The 19,884-nt window shown below is 42.1% G+C and overlaps 2 protein-coding genes across 3 annotated transcripts in view; one reads left to right on the top strand and one right to left on the bottom strand.

Moving 5' to 3' along the window:
• LOC131240287 (uncharacterized) overlaps positions 1-6,554 on the top strand; it is a 31,027-nt gene extending 24,473 nt beyond the window's left edge. The window contains exons 5-7 of one of the 2 annotated variants that reach the window (XR_009168698.1): positions 5,564-5,695; positions 6,043-6,107; positions 6,234-6,252. Coding sequence is in view for 1 of the 2 variants with exons in the window: in XM_058238416.1 (XP_058094399.1) it covers positions 6,043-6,107; positions 6,234-6,317 (149 nt within the window). In the remaining variant the exon portion in view is untranslated. Of the gene's footprint in view, positions 1-5,563; positions 5,696-6,042; positions 6,108-6,233 lie in introns of both variants that reach the window. The other variant, XM_058238416.1, reaches the window with a different exon arrangement.
• Positions 6,555-8,743: 2,189 nt separating this feature from the next.
• LOC131240286 (uncharacterized) lies at positions 8,744-19,577 on the bottom strand. Its single transcript, XM_058238414.1, has 4 exons — positions 19,335-19,577; positions 11,067-11,184; positions 10,401-10,635; positions 8,744-8,965 (listed from the first exon to the last, which is right to left on the bottom strand). Exons 1-4 carry the CDS (start codon positions 19,493-19,495, stop codon positions 8,937-8,939), a joined length of 543 nt encoding a protein of 180 aa, XP_058094397.1. The 5' UTR covers positions 19,496-19,577; the 3' UTR covers positions 8,744-8,936.
• Positions 19,578-19,884: the final 307 nt, after the last annotated feature.

Here is a 19,884-nt window from a genome sequence, read left to right as displayed (position 1 = left end):
GTAGTAAGCCGATCTCCGTGCTCCCGCGGACCACCGGGTATTTTCCCAGGGGTAGGTGTAACATTTAATTCATCGCCTGCAATTCGCCCTCCTCTCTCTCCACGTGGCAGGTGCTCCCGCGACTTTCAGCCTCGAGCCGCTGCCCCTGCCAATTCTTCTGACTCGCCCACTCTACGTGGCGCAACGATAAATCCCTCCTCCCACACCAATACTGTCATTTCGTCGTCGCCAGCTAATGCAGATCCTGACCATCGTCCTTCTAAGGTGGTCATTTTTAGCCCACGTGGCGCTCATCCGGAGACCATCCCTCCTCATAACCTTAGCCTCGTTTCCGAGCCTCCTTCCCATCTCCCCCCTTCCTCCACCTGTCCTGCCTCGGTTAGAAACGACCTCTCCCTTGATCTCAACTGGACACCTATCTCCCTTAATCCTCATCTCGCATTTCCTTCTCCTCTTCTGTTCATCCCGCCTTCGTCATCTTTTGTTTCTAAGGGGGTGGACTGCGACCTTGGGCTCTCCGCTTCGGACGAGACCAGTTCTCAACTGCAACTTATCCCCTTTGATTCTCATCCATTCCTTCCGGAATCCGAAGCAGATCTGTCTTGTTCCTCGCTATCCCCTTCCTCCCTAGTAACCTCCACTTCTGCCCCCTTCTCTCTCCCTATTGACGACCCTGATCTCAACCTTCTTTCCCTATTCCAGGAGCATACAAGTTCAGACGTCATTATCGCCAAACCTCTTCAGTCGCGTCTTCTCTTCACAGAAGCAGGTGTGTTACAGGAAGATCAAAGGACCATCCTGAGTAAGAAGATGCAAAGAAAGAGATGGATCCGAGATGCCATGGGCCACATTGGAAGACTGTTGGGCCTCTCGTTTGGCGACTGCCCTGAGGATTACCTTGCCCTCTTCCAGTGTGTGGAGAATAGGGGTCGGTCGTTGGACCCTAACAGATATTCTCATAAAAGAACCCCACGGGGTAGAAGGAAAAAAGATCAGAACCAGAGCTCCATCAGATCAGAAATCATCCCGGTAAATTTAAACAGAGCAGAGTCTGAGGGATCGCGGGGAAGGGAAGGTCGCCCATGAAGATAATTTCCTGGAATGTTCGAGGGGTTGGGGTCCAAATAAAAAAGGAGACTCATCAAATCCATCTGCAGTAGAAGCAACCCCCAGATTATTTGTCTTCAGGAAACTAAAGTGAAAGCGATAGACGACTGCCTTATGAGTTCTATTTGGAAAGCTACTGATGTCTCCTGGGTCCTCAAGGAAGCGTCGGGAAGTTCAGGAGGCATTGTTATAGCTTGGCGTACTGCGTACTGGACTCTCCAAAATAGCTCGGTGGGCTCTTTTTCTATTTTGGTTACTCTCAGGAACATTGTTTCGGGTATATCCTTTCTCATTTCTTCTGTTTACGGCCCCACCAATAACAATAGGAGGGATGAGTTCTGGAAAGAACTTTCATCCGTTTGCCACGGCTTCAACGGCCCTATCTGTTTCGCCGGAGACTTCAACACTATTAGGTTCTCTGCTGAGAAATCTTCTGGGAATACCTCTTCTTCCCAGATGGCCGCTTTCTCTTATTGGATCGATAACAATTGTCTTATTGATCTTCCCCTTTTAGGTTCCCGTTTCACCTGGACTAATGGGAGGATGGTCTCAATTCTGTGTAAATTGGACCAGTTTATTATTTTCGCTGAATGGTTGAACCTCCAACCTTCCTCCACTCAGTCGATTCTTCCCAGAGTAACTTCTGATCACTGGCCTTTGCTCTTATCGACTGAGGAGGTAGATTGGGGCCTGAAGCCGTTTCGATTTAACATCGCCTAGCTTCATGTGATAGGTTTTAAGTCAATGGTTGCTGATTGGTGGAACGAAGCTCAATATCAGGGTTTCGCAGGTCACAGACTGCACTGTAAATTCAAGTTCCTGAAAGATAAACTTAAACACTGGTCTAAAGAGGAGTCGTCTCGCTCGAAGCAGGAATTGGATTCGATTCTCAAGGAAATCCAGCACATCGATTCGCAAGCTGAAATCAGCCTCATGTCAACCCAGACGCTGGCAAACAGAGTTCAGCTAGTTCAAGCTTTCTCAGCTAATCTTTATCAGAAGGAAATTTCTTGGAAACAAAAAGCCCGTGTGAAATGGATCAAGGAAGGTGATAGGAATACGCGATATTTTCGCAACATTGCTACAATTCAAGCCAGTGTTAACCGTATCAGTTGCATGACTATAGATGGTGTTTGGACTGACGATAAAGACATGCTCAGCAGATCAACGGTTTCCTTCTTTCAAAATCTCCTCTAAAAAGAGAGATGGATCAGACCGAGTTTGGACAATCTCTCTTTCAAACGTATCAGCATCGAAGACAACAGCTTCCTGGAGTCCCGTTTCTCTCCGGAAGAAGTTCTTAAAGCCCTTACGGACCTAGCTGGCGACAAGTCTCCCGGTCCCGACGGTTTTCCTATTATCTTTTTTTCAAGCATTCTGGGATCTTCTCCAACAGGATCTGCTTTCTTTCTTCAATGAATTCTTCGAGAGAGGAAGACTGTCTCCTAATATCGGGGCCACTTTCATCGCGCTGATTCCAAAATGATTGGGAGCCTCCGAGTTTAAGGATTATAGACCGATACAAAATTCTGGCTAAGGTGCTCGCCAACAGATTGAAGAAAGTTATCAGCTCGATTATAAGTTCAAATCAGTGCACCTTCATTCCAGGTCGTCAAATTACTGATGCTGCTCTTCTTGCCAATGAATGCCTACATTCCTGCCACCTTTCAAACAAGAAGTTTATTTTCTGTAATTTGGATATGGAGAAGGCGTATGATCATGTTGATTGGGAATTCCTTCTATATCTGATGAATCGTATGGGCTTCGGAGTCCGTTGGAGGCAATGGATTCAGGAATGCGTTAGCTCTGCCTTCTCTTTCATTTTAAATGGTTCTCCGAAAGGATTTTTCAAAAGCTCCCGTGGTCTTAGACAGGGAGATCCTCTCTCCCCCATCCTCTTTCTAATCATCGGTGAAGCCTTATCCGCGATGCTCCAAAAAGCTCAAACAGAAAGCTTATTTAGGGGAGTTCAAATGAAAGATGTGAAAGAACCGCTATCCCATGTTCAATTTGCGGATGATATCCTCATCTTCTCAGAGGCAACACTCGACTTAGTGGCCAACCTACGTACAGTTATCAGATGCTTTTAAGCAGTGGCAGGGCTAAAGGTGAACTTATCAAAATCCAAATTATTCGGGGTCAACTTGGTTGACCACGAAATTGCAGAGCTAGCTGACCTTATGGGATGTGTTTCAGGATCCCTCCCAACTGTCTTTGTAGGCCTTCCTTTATGTATTGGGAAGCCTAAGATACAACAATGGGAACAAGTCGTTAAGAGATTCCGTCATCTTCTAGCCGGGTGGAAGCGTCGTTATCTCTCAATCGGCGGAAGACTCACGCTCATTAAAGCAGCCTTGTCCAATCTCCCCACTTATTTCCTCTTTTTCGTTGTCCTGCTGTGGTCCTAAAGTCCATCGACACTCTCAGACGCAACTTCCTCTGGAGCGGCAAGGAAGACAAGAAATTCAGCCTAATGGAATGGGGGAAAGTCTGTAAACATTTCAAAGACGGTGGAGCTGGTATTAAAGACCTCAGATTGATGAACCGGGCCCTTTTAGGTAAATGGATACGGAGACTTGGTTATGAAAAGGATAGCCTATAGAATATTATCATTAAAGGAAAATATTGCAGCTCGAAAGGAGGATGGTGGATGAAAGATTCTTCCCTTTACAGGGCTTCTGCGGTTTGGAAAGGAATCAACAAGTTGAAAGATGATGTCATCCGGATGACTGGGTTCGAAGTGGGAAAGGGAGACTGTATCCGTTTCTGGGAAGACTCTTGGATAGGAGACGAGCATTCCGTTGAAGGAAAAATACCCTTCCATTTTCCAGCTGGCAAGCAAAAAAAATATTTTCATAGCCGATAATTACGCCCGAGTAGATGATAAGATTGTTTGGAATATTCCTTGCAGAAAGAACCTCAAGGATTGGGAAGTCGATCAGTATGTGGATCTGCTGCAGTTCATCCAAAACATTTCTCCTAATCAGGCCCGCAATGACATTATCATTTGGAAAGCCGATAAGTCCTCTGTTTTCACGGTGAAATCTTTTTTTTTTATCCTTTCGGCCAGGAATGGTACAAGTCTATCTCATCATTCCCACTTTCTCTGGAAAAACGATGTTCCCCCAAAGTTTCGAGTCTTTGGGTGGCTGGCTGGGAACAACAGAATCCTTACCCTGGATAACCTTAGAAAAAAAGGGATGATTCTTCTGAACATTTGCTTATGCTGCATGTCCTCCGAAGAGTCGGTTAACCACCTGCTGATCCATTGCTCCTTCACGTATTCAGTTTGGTCTGCCATCCTTTCCTGTTTCAAGATCAGTTGGTGTTTTCCCAAAGATGTGGACATGCTTCTGAAAGCATGGCAGAGGGTTCGAATAGGCAAAATCAAATCCAGGATTTGGCGAACAGGTATTTTGGCGGTGTGGTGGGCGCTTTGGATTGAAAGAAACAAGAGGTGTTTTCAGAATGAGGCGAAGCCACCCCACTTAGTTTCCTCTTTTGTTAAATGCTTCATTGCCCGAATGGGTGGCCCAAAGGGTTGGGACCAATGTAGATCTTTCTTTCCTTTCATCTCAAGGGCCTGCCTTCTCAGCAGTTCCCCTCTTTTCTGTTTCTTTTTGTTTTTTTTTTTCCGGCTTTAATGCAAGTTTCCTTTCAAAAATAATAATAATAATCTTTTCAAAAGAAGGGAGATTTAAAGGAATGCTTGCCAAGGGTATCTTGACCAGTCAGAAGGGAATTTTTCTCAGCACTGCTTCCATGACTAGAGAGGTCAACTCTCTGCTTGAACATATCATTCAAGCTTGTGGAAGCTAACTGTTGCCAGGTACTCTTCCAGCAATATGGGACCTTCAGGTTTTGTTGGTTGCTATTGCTAGAGAAGAAATTTGGCCTATTTCTCATGTCCTGTTGGTGTCTGTATTGTTTTGACGCTGGAGCTAAAGGCACTTTGGGTGGGGCTCTGCCTTCTGTCTAAGTTTCAGTTTGAGCCTATCATGTTTTGAGTGCATTTCCAACTCCAAGAGTGTAGAAGGAGGAGGACAGTGTATACGCTATACAGTTTTCAATCCCACTTTTCTTTAGATAGGCGTTGAGCCAAAGTCATGGCATCAAGGATCGAAGTCTGGAATTATTAAGCAAGCACCATTCCATAGGTCTTGTTTCTTTTCAGGGAATGTTGACTGTCAAAGAATTCCTGACAAGTGTCTCCAACGTCTGACAAGGCAAATTTTCTAGAAAATGAAGTTCCCATTTTGCATTGAGGTTTTATACAATGCTCGAAGCCGAAGTTGGTAGGGTATTGTTTGAATATTCAGTTTGTACAAGTGGGGCCAAGGGGGCCCATGGTTCAATGACACCCTTTGATACAACATCATAACTGTAGAAAATTTGGCTGATTTTTGGTTCGATATGAACCATTACTATTTATGCTTTATTAACCATCTATTTGCAGGGCACCTATTGAAGCGTTAGGACTCTAATTGGGAGATTTGATGTATGGGCCACCACAGTTGGGTACATACTAATATCAGCATTTCAACTTGCTGATCATGTGCCTCATTTGTACCAAACTTGAAAGCTAAATGTATAGTTCTAACTTTTGGCCCGAGCACTTTGTAATACCTCTTTTACATAAGCATAGTGTTATGGTGCGACTGGTTGTGGGCGGGTCTTGGTGGTTCCCCTAGTGCCAAAATGTTGTTGAGATAAATGGATGGAACCTTCCTGTTCTTATCTCAACCACAACTGGAGGCTGGAAAAGGCAGGGAAATGCTAACCGTTGGATCATATCTGTCCCAATCAGAGAATGAATTCTGTGAACTTGGAACCATTAACCATGATTTGGCAGTAGGCCAGACGCTTTGCTGCCTAAACCCTATGGATTGTATTTTTTTTTTTCCTTTTGTGAATTTATTTATTTATTTGTATCAGAAAGACCAGTTATGTACTCGGGAGCAAGTGGGTCAGCATGGGGGCACTCGAAACTTCCTCCACAGGTGACAATGGAAGGGTTCCATTCTTAATGGGTTATCTTTTTACCGATACCCCACCTTTGTTTCATCTATTTTTAACTTGACTCGAGGCCGCCATGCATTATCTCTGACTTGTATTTTCACTGGCAGATTGACTTCTTGGCAGAACTGCGACGTGCGATGCGTAATAGTGCCAATGCTGGCAAAATGCTGAATGCTGCAGATCACAGCTAAGTCACGGAGGTAACAATGGAAATGTTCCAAGGCTCATAGCAAATGCCCAATCACCTCTGTTTATTAAACCAAAGCTGCTTTTTTTTTTCCCTTTCTTTTCTTTTCTTCTCCTCCTCCTCCTCTTCTTCTTCTTCTTCTTCTTCTTCTTTTGAACTTGTGGACCAAAGTGATCTGGGTAAGACTTGTATGTACACACTTTTTTCTGAATCAAACAAACCATGCATGGACCTTGTTGTACGTTACATAAAGTTTCAACAAAAAGAAGAGAGACTGATTAATCAGCATTGGCTTAGGCATTGATACGTGGTTTCTGAGGCCTGCATGATGTGCAAGCACCAACTCATGGTTGCAATAAAAACTAAAAAGTTCTTACCTCAGGAAGTTTTGGGGTGGAAAAAGAAGTGATGTAATCTAGCCCACTTAACGTAGTCTAAGGTTTTCTGCAGGCTCCGACCACGCGTGTTAGGGGGCTGTTTGGACTCACGGAAAATAGGATTCAACTGTGGAAAAGGAAATTGATATCCTTTTATGTGATCATTTCATTTGTGAAAGACTAATGACTGGGGAAATCAGTTTTCCTTTCAACTTTTTGCCTCCCAGAAAAGCGCCATTTCCTTCACCTATCCAAAACCCAAGATATGAATTTTCCATGTTTTTTGGGGACAACTCTCACTTTTTTACCATTAACCATTTCACATTTCTATTGAAATCATGCATGCTAAAAACAAACAGGTTATTTAAGAATTCTATTCTGCAGTTTCCTTATTCCATATTTTTCCTTAGATGTGGCAATTGGAAACCCCCCTCCCTCATCCTTGTCTGCATCATCATCTAGGCCTTATCCCAACTAATTGGGTGTTAGCTACATGAATCCTTTTCCGCTATTCCACTATATCTAGGGCAATTGGTGAGTGTTTTAAAACACAATTTGGTGGCACACCTAAATGCTATGAAAGTATAAAAAATGGTGAGGTGTGTGTGTGTGTGGAGAGGTGCCGTTTCCTTGATCAGTCCAAACTACTATGTTGAACACACTCACACTGACCATTCCCAAGAGTTCTTCCTGTTCATTTTATTAATGAAAGTTTCCTTATTTATGGATGTCATGGACAATGGCAGGGCCTGAAATTTGGGCTTAATTAATATACAGGTTGGGCACACTCCTGAGTTTCCAGGATTTTACAATAAACGGATTGTATCCTAGCCCGAATTTTGGGGTCCAATGATAAACAGGCAAGGTTCGGCTGACTGGGAGCTGGTCCTTTGCCACCCACAAATCAGCCAATCTTTCCCATGAATTCTAACTAATGGATTGCAAGTCCAACGTTGGGTTTTTGCGGACAGGGTTGAGTTAAAAGATAAAACCAGTTGTGTCATGCGAACAGAGTAAAAGATAATGACAGTAAGGTAGGGATACACAGGAGGTCCACCAGATCATTGTCCATCCATGATGGATGGGCTACATGTCCCGTGTGGAGTGAAAATATTTTGGGATTCTTCATCACCTGGCTGTGCTATCATAACCACTTTGACAAATGTTGCCTTGAATTTGAAAATCAATGTTACCACTATTTTTAAAATCTATGCAGGTTTTATCATGATATTAACTCGAAAGTTCGTAAAGACGTTAAGAGTTTATTATAATATATATCTTAAATTTTATTTAATAATGTACAGTATATATATTTTTTCTTGGTGAGATTTCCCAATAATATCCCAAGAAAACCCTTGGAATTTTGACAATCTCCCAAGAGATTTCTAGGTGAGAAATTTCCAAGAGCAAGATTTGCCACTGTGATCTTAACATAATAGAATCACCTGCCACTTGTGGCCGGGGTCATGAAGATCAGAATCTTCCACCTGGTAGCCTCTGAGTTCTATAGTCCAATCCTAGCCGTTACTTTTCATAATCCAATCATTGGATATCTTTGGTTACAGTCAATTTGAAGACCACCAATTGGACTAGCATCGTCCATTTTAAATGGATTTTAATCAGTGGCGCACTAAAACTGCTTGTCATCTCAGCACAACAAACCTCCTCCAAAATTAGCTCGTTTGCCCAGGTTCCCAGGGAACTGAAAACTGAAAACACATGCGTGAGCTCCCATGAGTTGGAAGTTGAGAATGCAATCTGATTCTTTATGCACTTGAAGACTGTTAGGAGATTTCAAGTGGCTTTGCAAACCCATTAGGATGTACCCAGAGGTATGGCGAGCCACGGCAGAATGGTCGAAAACCAGAACAATGTGTTATTTGGTTTATTCTAGGGTTTTCTGCCCCATAACATTCGTAAAAGCTGAAATGCTTTGGATGGAAAAGCACCCACCAGCCCTAGCTATTGAGCACTTGGAAGTACCTGAAAGGAATAAATAACACATCCAACAAATCGAATTTGCAATGTGTTGGAATAGATACATCCAAGAGAATGAAGCATTGGCAAACTGAAATTCATAGGCACATCACAAATGACTAACCACATGCGGAATCACAAAGCCCGCAGCAAATGAGTAAATTGGAGTTCTTCAGTTCCTAAATAAAATATTTATTACAAAAAAGAAAAAGAAAGGAAGGTACAGGCATAGGCATTCTTGTTTGTTTTTCTTTTGACATGAACATACTTCAAGCCTTTATACGGATCACAAACGAACCTGTAAATCAATTTGAAAAAAAAAGGTGTCAGCAGGTTAACCTAAGGACTCATTTGGATGACACCCAAAATTCATTCTAATTCATTTCTAACCGAAAATGGCAACAACTCTGTTGATTGCTGTCGGGGAAGTTGAACAATGGTTGAGATTTACATCACTATTCTGATCCACCTAAAGAATGGATGGTCTGACCTTTTGGTGAGGGTATAGTCATGAGACCATGCGCCTAAAGGCTGTTTGGATCCCAAAAAATGTTCGAAACATTGGCAAATGTACAGGTTGGCAGAAAAACTCCCTCTTCATTTTGCACAAAAGAGTTGAGAGCTATTTCATGCATGGTGGAATCACTTAGTTTAAAGGCATTATCCAAACAGGCCTGAGCTTTTAATACGATCATATGGATAATTACACTGAAACTTGATGACTGGTGCAAAAGGGTGGCAATAGGCCAGGGCTCCTAAACTTGGCATGATGGCTGCCCCCAGGCTTGAAAAGTAGCCAGGTCTAGCCCTGGACAATATCTAGTAGGCCACTGTTATAGAGAAAAAATAGACGGTCTAAAGATGCTTGTTATTTGTGTACATGTGTAGTTTAGAGACACTCATTAGATCTAGGGTCATGTTTCAATGACCCAAACTGTTTATATGATAAGAACTTGATAAATTGAGGATACCCAAAAGGAAAAAATAAAGAAAAAATAAATAAATCTTAGATTGGACGTCAAAATTTTGATCATTTAACAATTATCCTTACTGGGCCGGTGATGGTCCAGCCCAATTATGTAGGGCCGGGGTCATTTCAGCCTGATTAGGGTCAGGGCCAGCCAAGGCCAGGAGTTGAGGAACTAGGGCTGAACTGTCCAATCAACGGGAAGTTCTTATGATAGACTAGCCCCAAAGCTGCACCAATCCTATGCCATTCACCATCATCTCGAGGAAAATCGGTGGACCTTCATCCTTGCCCATGACTCTTGCTATCAAAAAGTTCGTTGTTGATCTGCTAGCTAAGAATCAATTCACTCTTAGGTTGGATAGTCTGGGTCTGGATTGGTGCCCACGGGTCAATTATCTAGCCCATTGATCTGATCTTACCAATGTGTATGGGGGATGCCTGACAAAATCTGCCAATTTGGAAAATCCCGGCCTTTGAAACTTTGGCATATTTTCCATTGAACATGGACCCATGCTTCATTTTTATTTATTTATTTATTTATTCTATTTCTAAGCAACTTATCCAACAGTTAGGATCCTCCCCTTGCAGGCATTCCCCATCCACATCATATGAACTGCCTGCATCACTGAAAAAACGGATCCTGCATTAGAGGAATCCTGTGGCCCATCAAGCTACACCACGCTGAGGCTCAGGACTGTATTACTCCACTGTAAAGAGGCTTTTATTAAAGCTGGCTGAGCAAATGAATTCCTGCACAACTCACATGCTGGAAGGTTGGACATATCAGCAGATACTGCACACGGGATTCCCAGATTTGTAAGTGCTCCCCTTATGATCCCACATGGGAAGTAGAGATGCATGCTTGTTGCTTGTGCTACCTTACTATCATCGGGTGGTGGAGACGAGTCATCCTGAGATAAATCTGTGTTTGCTGGGGATGGTTCGATCGACACACGGGTGAGCCATCGGAACCGATTATCTTGCAAAACGAAAGTACCCTGCAGGATAACATGAACAACTATTGTTACATACCTCAGAAGACATTTAATTTCCCCTGAGGTGCCCCACAGTGGCTGCTGACTATTAATGGTAGGACTTCTTCATATCCTACTCTTCCACACGTGTGAATGTGGTGGCATGCATACAAGATATTGATCGTTTATGAGGCATATCCCACCATCTATGTGACATGGTGCAAAAAATAGGCCAGAGCCTGGTCGGGTCATCAGGTGGGCCCCACATGTATGCTGATTACAAGCCCCGCTCATTTTGTCATACCTGTGCAGCCCACCTGTTTCAGAAAAACCCGATTTGGGCCACAACAAACACAGTGGGCCCACCTCATGAACACCCCACATCTAGCATACATTAGCACGTGGGAAGTGCAGGATTCCTTGAGTAGCCATTTCGTTTCTTTTGGTAGATTTACCCTATGGTTGGTTTTCAGGTTGTCAATTTGTTTCTTGAAAAGTTCTGACCAGAAATCCTTGCAGATGAACTTGATTGCCTCTAGATGATCACTAAATCGAGGCCGCTCCATCGTATACCTAGCAAGAATCAAAAGGAAACAGTGTCCAATATAAAAATTTCACAGTAATCTGCGAATCTTCTTGAAAGAACTTTAATTATCATCATGAGAGGAATCACAAGGAGACTGATAAAAGTATTTGCTACTATGGATGTTTATAAGGGACGGTAGGACGCATGTGTCATAATCTTCATTCTTCCTTCATGGCATGTCATCCTAACCATGCTTTCAATCGATACCAAGGTAGTGAAAAGGCAATTAAGTACAGCTACTCCTGCCCACTAAAAAGACACAACCATAATGCAACAAAAAAAAAAAAAAAAAAAAGAAAAAGAAAAAGAAGAAGAAGAAGAAGAAGAAGAAGAAAAAGAAAAGGCTTTTGAATTGTGTTTACCGCCATTTTTTTAATTATGGTGACTCATGCACCATATATGCTGCAGACATGCATATCAATCCAGAAAAACCAAACTCATGGGGACCATTGTGGATTGGGATTACTAAACTTACATCCACCAAACAATCCTAACCATTGAATTTGTGACATTAAATGGCTGGTTGAAACTAAAATGTTAGCTTGTCCAAATTCAAGAGGCAAAATTAGATGGTTAAGATTGTCCAATTGGTTTGATTTTTGATCTATGTTCCATCTGCAACCCGGCCCATGATTGGGATCATGTATCCAATATGTATGGTTGATGAGTTGTGGCGGGCATGCTTAGTCTAGCACAACAATCAGAGCTACCTGGACACATGGCATGGGTGCCATGTGTTAAAACATCTAAAGGCTGCAACATGGAAGCTACATGAGGACACTTAAACAAATAAATTGATAAATAAGATGAATTTAAAAAAAAAAAAAAACAATGAAAACATAAAATCAAAGGATATTCTGTCCACATAGTTCCAATCAAGACCATTCCACAAGGAGACTCAAAAGGGAGTGATACAATGACGAGTCACCAGTACCTTGCAATATAAGTTAATCAGCCCTCACTGTCCTAGTCATCTATCCTCAATTTGCTTGTTGAGCAAGTTCAACAGTACTAGCAAGCCCTATCTGTTGATGTGGGGGGGGCGGGGAGGGGGTGTTGCTGCCCTTGCCTAAAAAAAAGATGGAAGATAGCTTTGTTAGCCGTTCTCTGGTGCATCTGGTTGGAAAGAAATGGATGGTGCTTCTGCAATATTAACAGCTCTGCCTCTGGGGTTTTTAGTCAGGTTGCTTTGTGTATTAGGGATCGGGGTCCCTGAGGTAGCTCTCACCTTCCTTTAAGGCTGGGCTTGGTTGCATAGTTTTCTTTTTTAGGTTTTTGAGGTTTTGTTACTTGTTCCTTGTTTTCTGTTTTCTTTGTTCTTTTCTGTTTTTCTCCTCTTTTGTTGTCTCTTGGCCTTTGGACTTTAATAAATTTCATTGTCTTTAAAAAAATTAAAATTAAAAAGAGTCCTCACTGCTGTCCTAGTTAGTAGTATTCTATTTTTAGTTTATTTGTTGAGCAAGTTAATCAAATCATAGCAATCGTTATGTATTTTTAGTTTATATTTTGACTACTACAAGTTAATTCTATGAATGTGACTAGACCTGTGATTGGAAGGGGACATCTAGCTTGAGTAAAAGGTTACTCCTTCATCTAGCAATCTATTTTCTGCTATAGTAAGCCCTATATTGTTAAGTGTTGCTTCTCTATTTTCTGCAGTCCTTATTTATTTTTAGTTTGAGTTTTGGTAACGTTCCTACCTTCATGGGACGTTAGCAACGTCCTTGAAGCTTTTAGATGGCACATGGGGTAACCCATCATCAATATGAACCATTCATTCATTCATACAACTAGGAGCAAGCCATAGCATAAAAATCACACCGATCGGATGATCCTAAGGGTACGATCAATAGCATGGAAACAGACAGCCAAGATTTAGCAGAGAAACAAACCAGCTCATCTTGAAACATCTAGCAGATAGACCCCACTCTGAATTGTTTATGATTCCCAAGTAGCACTTTGGTTTGATGATTCCAACCTCTTTTTAACCCTGGTAACTCACACACACTACGCCTCTACCAGCTCAACAAACGAGCCGGAGACCATGGATCATAAACAATGGATGCTTGCAACAAATTGGCTCCATTCAACGGGTTAAGATCATCTTATCAGCATGATTTTTGCACCATGGTTTGCTCCCATTGGTACTATTGAATGAACCGTCCCAGTCAATGATTGGGCATCCCACATGTCATTCAAAAGGTTTAGGGGGACGTTCGCAAAACCCTTTCATTTTTTATTTTTTAATTTTTTTGTGAAAGATAACGAAAATTATATTTAAGAAGCAAACAAAACTATAACAAGAAAGGGGCGCAAGAATGTGACCCGATTACAACTAAGGAAATCAAGATTACAACCTTTTTATTTTAGAAACACAAGAGGCCCATTTAATGACCAACAACGTAGCCCTTCGGGAGGTGCCTTCCACCGATTTCCTCTCATTGTTCATGTACCTAGTAAAACCTTTTAGTTTATATTTTGACTACTACAACTCTCTCTCTCTCTCTCTCTCTCTCAATATGACAACTTTAAGAAGAACCAAAAGCATATGACAACTTTAAGAAGAACCAAAAGCATACGAATCTAGGAAGTGACACTCTCGTCAACTCAGCAAAAACAAGGATGCACATGGATCAAATGGCAGAAGAACAGTAAAAAAGAAGAAGAAGAAGAAGAAGAAGAAGAAGAAGACGAAGAAGAAGATTGAACCAGCCAACAATAGATCTTGGACTACCAAAATCCTCTCTCCTGTCTCCCACCAAACCATCGAACGACCATCCTCTACATTGTTGAGCCACAACTCACAAGAGCCCAATCGATAATCATTCATAAGATTTTACTATTTAAAGCTACAATAGCAGTGATTTTGTTACAAATAATAATAATAATAATAAAATAATAAAATAAAATAAAATCTTGCTATTCTTCTCTCCTAATCCCCCACAATATCCCAAAAAACACGAAGGACCCAAACGGTTTTCTTGTGGCCTTTGAATGGTCAGACAAACCACTCAAGAAGCACCTTGCTAATAGAACCATTGAAAACCCAATTTATCTCAAATCTTGCTAGGAAATAAGCCCAAACTTCTTTAGCTACAACAACACGATGAATATAAACAGGTGGTCAAGATGTCTCCTCTGATTTATACAAAATGCATCTATTTGGAAGCATGAAGCTCCACTTCTTACATAATGCATCTATTTGGAAGCATGGAGCTCTACTTCTTAAGGTTATCCATTGGGAGAATCTTGTTAGCTAAAGCAGTTCAAGCAAAAGCTTTATCCCTTGAGACGCTAGAGATTTTCACACAATTGCACTCTGAGTGGATGCACTGGCCTATCCAAGAGCCTAGAGAGCACTGATTTTGCCAAGAAAGAACTGTTTGGTGACCATTTCCAGGCCTTCCTATCTTCCGCAAAAGGATCACCTAGCATATCAGACAGCCTTCTAAGCAAAAACCTAAACAAAGCTGACTCTCTTTCTTTTTAATAATGGAAACCAAAACAAACAAAAAGCAACAAGAAAGCCCACTGGCCACACAGATGCCTAAACAGCCCATCAGACCTCATGGAACGAGGCTACAAAAAGGCCCAAAAAACAGCAAATTATAACTCAGTGAACATTCAACTTAGCCCAGCTACTGCCTACCGTCAACCACTGACAGATGAGGTCACCCTCTTTAGCTAAAGGATCGGTAAGACTGTTCGCATCTCTTGGGACCTTCGAAAACGAGATATGGCTCCTGTCACAAATCCCCATCGAATCTGCCACCTCCATGGATACTTTCCACTCTTTACCCAGGATATAGCAATTGCTAGAGTCACCCTCTAAGCTAACCAGAAGAATTTTCAACTACGAAACCAGCCTGATTGCTTGATGAAAGGCAGCAGCCTCAGCAAAATTAGAGTCTGCAGTACCAAGGGGCCCCATCACCCAGAGAACTCAAGGATTGTCGAGCCATTGCCATTGCAGACCGCAGTGCCTGAACCAACTGGCCCCGGATTCCAAAGGAGCACCTGCTGGCCCTGGATTTCAACTTTATGTTGAAAAAACAATAGTACTTCCCATATCCCATTATTGAATTTCTTTTTTTCTTTTTTTTTTTTTAAAGTTCCTGTAAGTTGTTATGGAAGCTCAACAGAGACCACACTCAAGTTAACAATATAAACTCAACATGAAGTAAGTTAAGTGCAATGGCATTTATCAATTTCTAAAAAACTCTACAGCAGCTGCTGTAACCCTAAGTGATGAAGAGGACCATCATGGAGGAAGTGAACGAAGAAGTCACAAGTACCGAAAATAATGTCAATGCTAAGGGTCATTTGGATGCCTATAAAGTTTTTAAGTTGTAAATACTTTAGACCTTAAAAAGAGTTTCAGGTTTAAGTTGTTTGTGTGCTATCCTGTGATGTAGAACAATTAACCATTTGCTCTAAAAGCTCGTACTGATAGAGCACGGTGAATTAATCCCTTAATCTCATAGCCCATGCCCCAAATTCATGGGTTAGGTCCTTGGCCAAACCCTCCTCGTAGGCCCCAAATCCATGGATTCCGCCTCACACAAGCCACCCGCCTCACACGGGCCCCAAATAACATGAGTTCCGCGGGCCACCCACCCTGAGCGTGCCCCCGCATTAATCACCCCTGTTGAAGAGTCTCAAACACGAGACCCCCCGCTCTAATACCAATTTGATGCAGGACAATTAACCACTTGTTCTAAAAGCTCAAACTGATAGAGCATGACAAATTAACCCTTCTTATCTCATAGCTCAGGCTCCAAATCCATGGGTTAGGTCCTTGGCCAAACCCTCCTCGTGGGCCCCAAATCACATGGGTTCCGCCTCACATGGGGCCCAATTCACACAAGTTCCGTAGGCCGCCCACCCCGAGTGTGCCCCAGCATCCCATAGGCCACCCCAGTCGAGCCTAGTGTGTAAATGCCCCCGCATTATCCTGTTTGGTTTTTTAAGTGGTAAAGTGTTTGCAAGTAGACAATTTATGTGATCGATTAACTTGTAACGTGTTTACATGTATAAAGTGGGTATTCTTAGATTATATGATAGCTCGGTTGGGTTTCGGAGTCAAGTAGAGACATTGGATTCATATCCGTGTGTCATCCATGAGATTTTCCATTCTTCTTAATCGGTCTCCATTTGGTTTCTTCAAAGCCTCATGGGGTCTCCGGCAGGGGGATCCCCTTTTCCCTTTATATATATATATATATATATATATATATATATATATATATATATATATATATATATATATATATATATATATAACTTTTGGTGGTTTCAAAAGCCTTGAGCAGTATGCTATCTAGGGCTCAATCTATGGGTCTCATCCATGGCTTTGAGGTTGATAATTTTCCTCCATGTATCAATCATCTCTAGTTTGTAGATAACGCCCTTATGTGAAGCTAATGAGTCCATGGTGGACAATTTGAGGATGATTGTCTATTAGTTTGAAGTTGTTTCAGGGCTAAAAGTTAATTGGGCTAAGAGTGAGCTTCTCGGGATCCATCTTGCCAAGGAGGAGGTTTCCCGGCTGGCTAGCTTGTTTGGCTGCTAAGTATGCTCTCTTCCTTCTTCTTACCTTGGTCTCCCTCTTTGTATTGCTAAGCATGTAACTCATCTTTGGAACAAGGTTACTACGAGAATGGAGAGAAACTCTTGCCCCGAAAAAGCAAATTGTTATCTCTTGGGGGCAAAATTACTTTAATTACGGCGTCGCTCTCCAATCTCCCAATCTACTTCATCTCTCTTTTTTGCTGTCTTAAATCAATTCTTCTGAGAATTGATAAGCTCTGTAGGGATTTCCTATTGCAAGGAGGTGCCGATTCTAGGAAGTTCCATTTGTTAAGTTGGAATGAGGTTTGTTTCCCTTGGTCGGGGGGGGGGGCGCGGGGGCGGGGATCGTCAACTATGCCCTCCTAGGCAAATGGGTTTTGTGATTTGGACAGAGGAATCTAACCTATGGAAATCTATTGTTGCAACCAAACATATCACTTCTTCTATGGCTTGGTGGATTAAGGAATCGTTCCTTTATTGGGTCGTCGTTCAAGTTGCCTCCAAGGTGTCTGCTAGTATAAAGTTCATCGTTAAGGACATTTGGTGTGGAGATTCTTCATTCTATTCGGCTTTTCCTTCCTGTGGAGGGCATTTCAATTGACAATTGCTTCTCAGGCCCGGCTTTTGGGGCGTCCGGCTTCCTCTGCGCCACTGAAATTTATCGGATTCTTAGGGTGATGACATGGTGTGTTTGTTATCTCGATTGTAAGGGATTCATTTTCTTCCTAGAGTTAAAGACTCTTTTTTTTTTCCTGGTGGTTTGGTAAATCGGGAGCCTTCTTAGTGTGGTCTTTGTATTCAATCATGTCTTAGGTGATTGCAAGCACCAGTGGTCTGGTCTCGTCTTATGGAGCTCCCCCCAAAATTGTTACATTTGCTTGGTTGGCTAGGAGAAACAGAATACTCACAGTCAATAATCTCCACAAAAGAGCAATGGTTTTGCCTAACATTTGTTTTCTGTGTATGAAAGATGTAGAGCTAGTAGATCGTTTATTTATTCACTGCCCCTTCTCCTTGGATATTTGGTCTCGCATTCTCATTTGGTCAAAGGTTTCCTCGATTATGCCTAGTTCAATTAAGGACCTTTTTTCTGTTTGTGGCATGTTGGTGGAGGGGTGTGTTTAGGCAAAGGGAAATGGAGAGTGGCTCTGTTAGCTATTTTGTGGGCCATCTGCGATGAAAGAAATTCACATTGCTTCTGCAATAAGAGCAGTTGTAGTTTTGGACTTTTCAATTGGGTTGTGATGTATATCAGGGATTGGGTGCCCTGAAGGGCAATTTGTTGTTTGGGTTTGGGTGGTCTATGCGTTGCTCTTGTATTTGTTTGTGCCTTCCTTTTTCTCCTTTGTTTTTTTGGTGTTTTTTGTTTCCTGGCCTTTGGCCCTAATAAAATGCATCATCTTTCAAAAAATGCACACCACATAAAGCTTGGGACGGAAAATCGCACCAAAATCTTCAAATAATGTAAAAAGGGTGGAGGCTCTAGGTGAGCATCAAGTGACACATGTTGTGTGGATTGGATGTCCTGTACCCATCACAAATGGGCCCCACACACAACTTGAAAGGTTTTTAATAGTGGGCATCCCATCTCAATTGTTCCCTGTTGTGTGGCCCATCTGATGATCAACACATGATGGATGGATGGATTGGGAAGTACTATGCACATCACGATGGATCCCATACCGCAAGCATGTGCATCAACCATCGTGTTCTGCCATGTACAATATCTTTTAAGGTGTAAGTAGTTTACCTATAAAGTGTTTACAACTTGTAAGCACTTTACAGAATAATTTTCCCATCCAAACACCCACTTGTAAACCCTTTACAACTAAGGATTTTACATGCATCCAAACCCTTTAAAAGGAGGAAGCTATTTACGCATTTATGCTGTGGCCTACAAGGTGAAGCAAAGCACTTCTGATCTTTACATTACAATTCGAGGAATTATATGATCCTTGACCCAAAGGATATTAGTACCCTTATGGTCTTGAGGCTGTACTCATGGAGCAAATGCTTCAGTGCTCGAATGCTGATCTAGTGGCTCTCGCCATGGATGGAGAACATCCAAAATTTCTCACCGATTGGGAGATCCTAGCCATTCAATCTTTTTATCTTTCTCTTCTGAATGTCGACCATTGCTGCATTTCTTTTGACCATCTATTCACGGGCCTCGAATTGAAGGTTGAGGGTTTCTAGGACAGTGTCTATCCACTTTGGAGCCAATCTGACAAATGGTTTAGATCGACAAACACGGGGCCTTTACCATACAAACTCAAATCCCAAATGTCCATTTTTTCCATGCCGATTTCGAAAATAAGTCGACAGTCCACGATGAATCTATTCATCCGCAATCGAATCTCGATTTCAATGTTCTTAGTATGTAAAATGCGTCTTCTATTTCAGCGAAAAGATCCAACCGATGTTATCGACAGTGCAGGCAGTGTTACAATTGCAAGATTTCCGTTGGATCGAATAATTACAGCAAGAAATTGAATGAACAAAAAATAAATAATAAAAATGGAAATGATTTGAAGGAATTGGATTAGGGTTGGGGTTTTTACAATACCTTTCGGAGAGCTGGTGCCCCACCTGGAAACCGATGGCTTCGATTCTACGAGCAGCGATCTCGGGCTTGGAGGAGTAGAAGCGATTGGAGTAGGCGGACACCATCTCTATGATCATGCTCTCCACGCAGCTCTCACACACCTCTCGATCTCGACCGCCCATTTCTCCTTCCTTGTTCGGCCTCTCTCTCTCTCTCTCTCTCTCTCTCTCCTTTAGATTATCCCTCTTCTTCCTCCTTTGTGGGGGAAGCGAATTGCGTACTGAGTAACTCAGTACCCTTAGTGTACTGAGTAAACTGTGTGGGGCCCACTGTTATTTATTTTTTTTATCCACTCCGTTAATCCATATTAACAGATAATTTTAGATTAAAACCCAAAAATGAAGCAAATTAAAATCTCAAGTGGACCACAATACAGGAAACAGTTTGATTGAACCTCTACCATTGAAAATTTTTTGGAGGCCAAGGAAGTTTTGGATCAAGCTGATGTTTGTGGTTTCTCTTCATCCATGTCTTTGTGTGATCTTATGAACAGGTTGGATGACAAATAAAA

This window comes from Magnolia sinica, chromosome 3 (assembly GCF_029962835.1).
Source record: "Magnolia sinica isolate HGM2019 chromosome 3, MsV1, whole genome shotgun sequence".
Taxonomy (NCBI): domain Eukaryota; kingdom Viridiplantae; phylum Streptophyta; class Magnoliopsida; order Magnoliales; family Magnoliaceae; genus Magnolia; species Magnolia sinica.
The sequence above is the reverse complement of the archived record's forward strand: the minus strand, read 5'-3'. Positions and strand labels throughout refer to the sequence as shown.

Coding starts and splice junctions, on each gene's coding strand:
- LOC131240286 (XM_058238414.1), bottom strand. CDS start 19,495: ATGGGCGGTCGAGATCGAGAGGTGTGTGAGAGCTGCGTGGAGAGCATG. Junction 11,185..19,334: donor GGGCACCAGCTCTCCGAAAG/GTATTGTAAAAA, acceptor GATTCTTGCTAG/GTATACGATGGAGCGGCCTC. Junction 10,636..11,066: donor ACCTGAAAACCAACCATAGG/GTAAATCTACCA, acceptor GTTATCCTGCAG/GGTACTTTCGTTTTGCAAGA.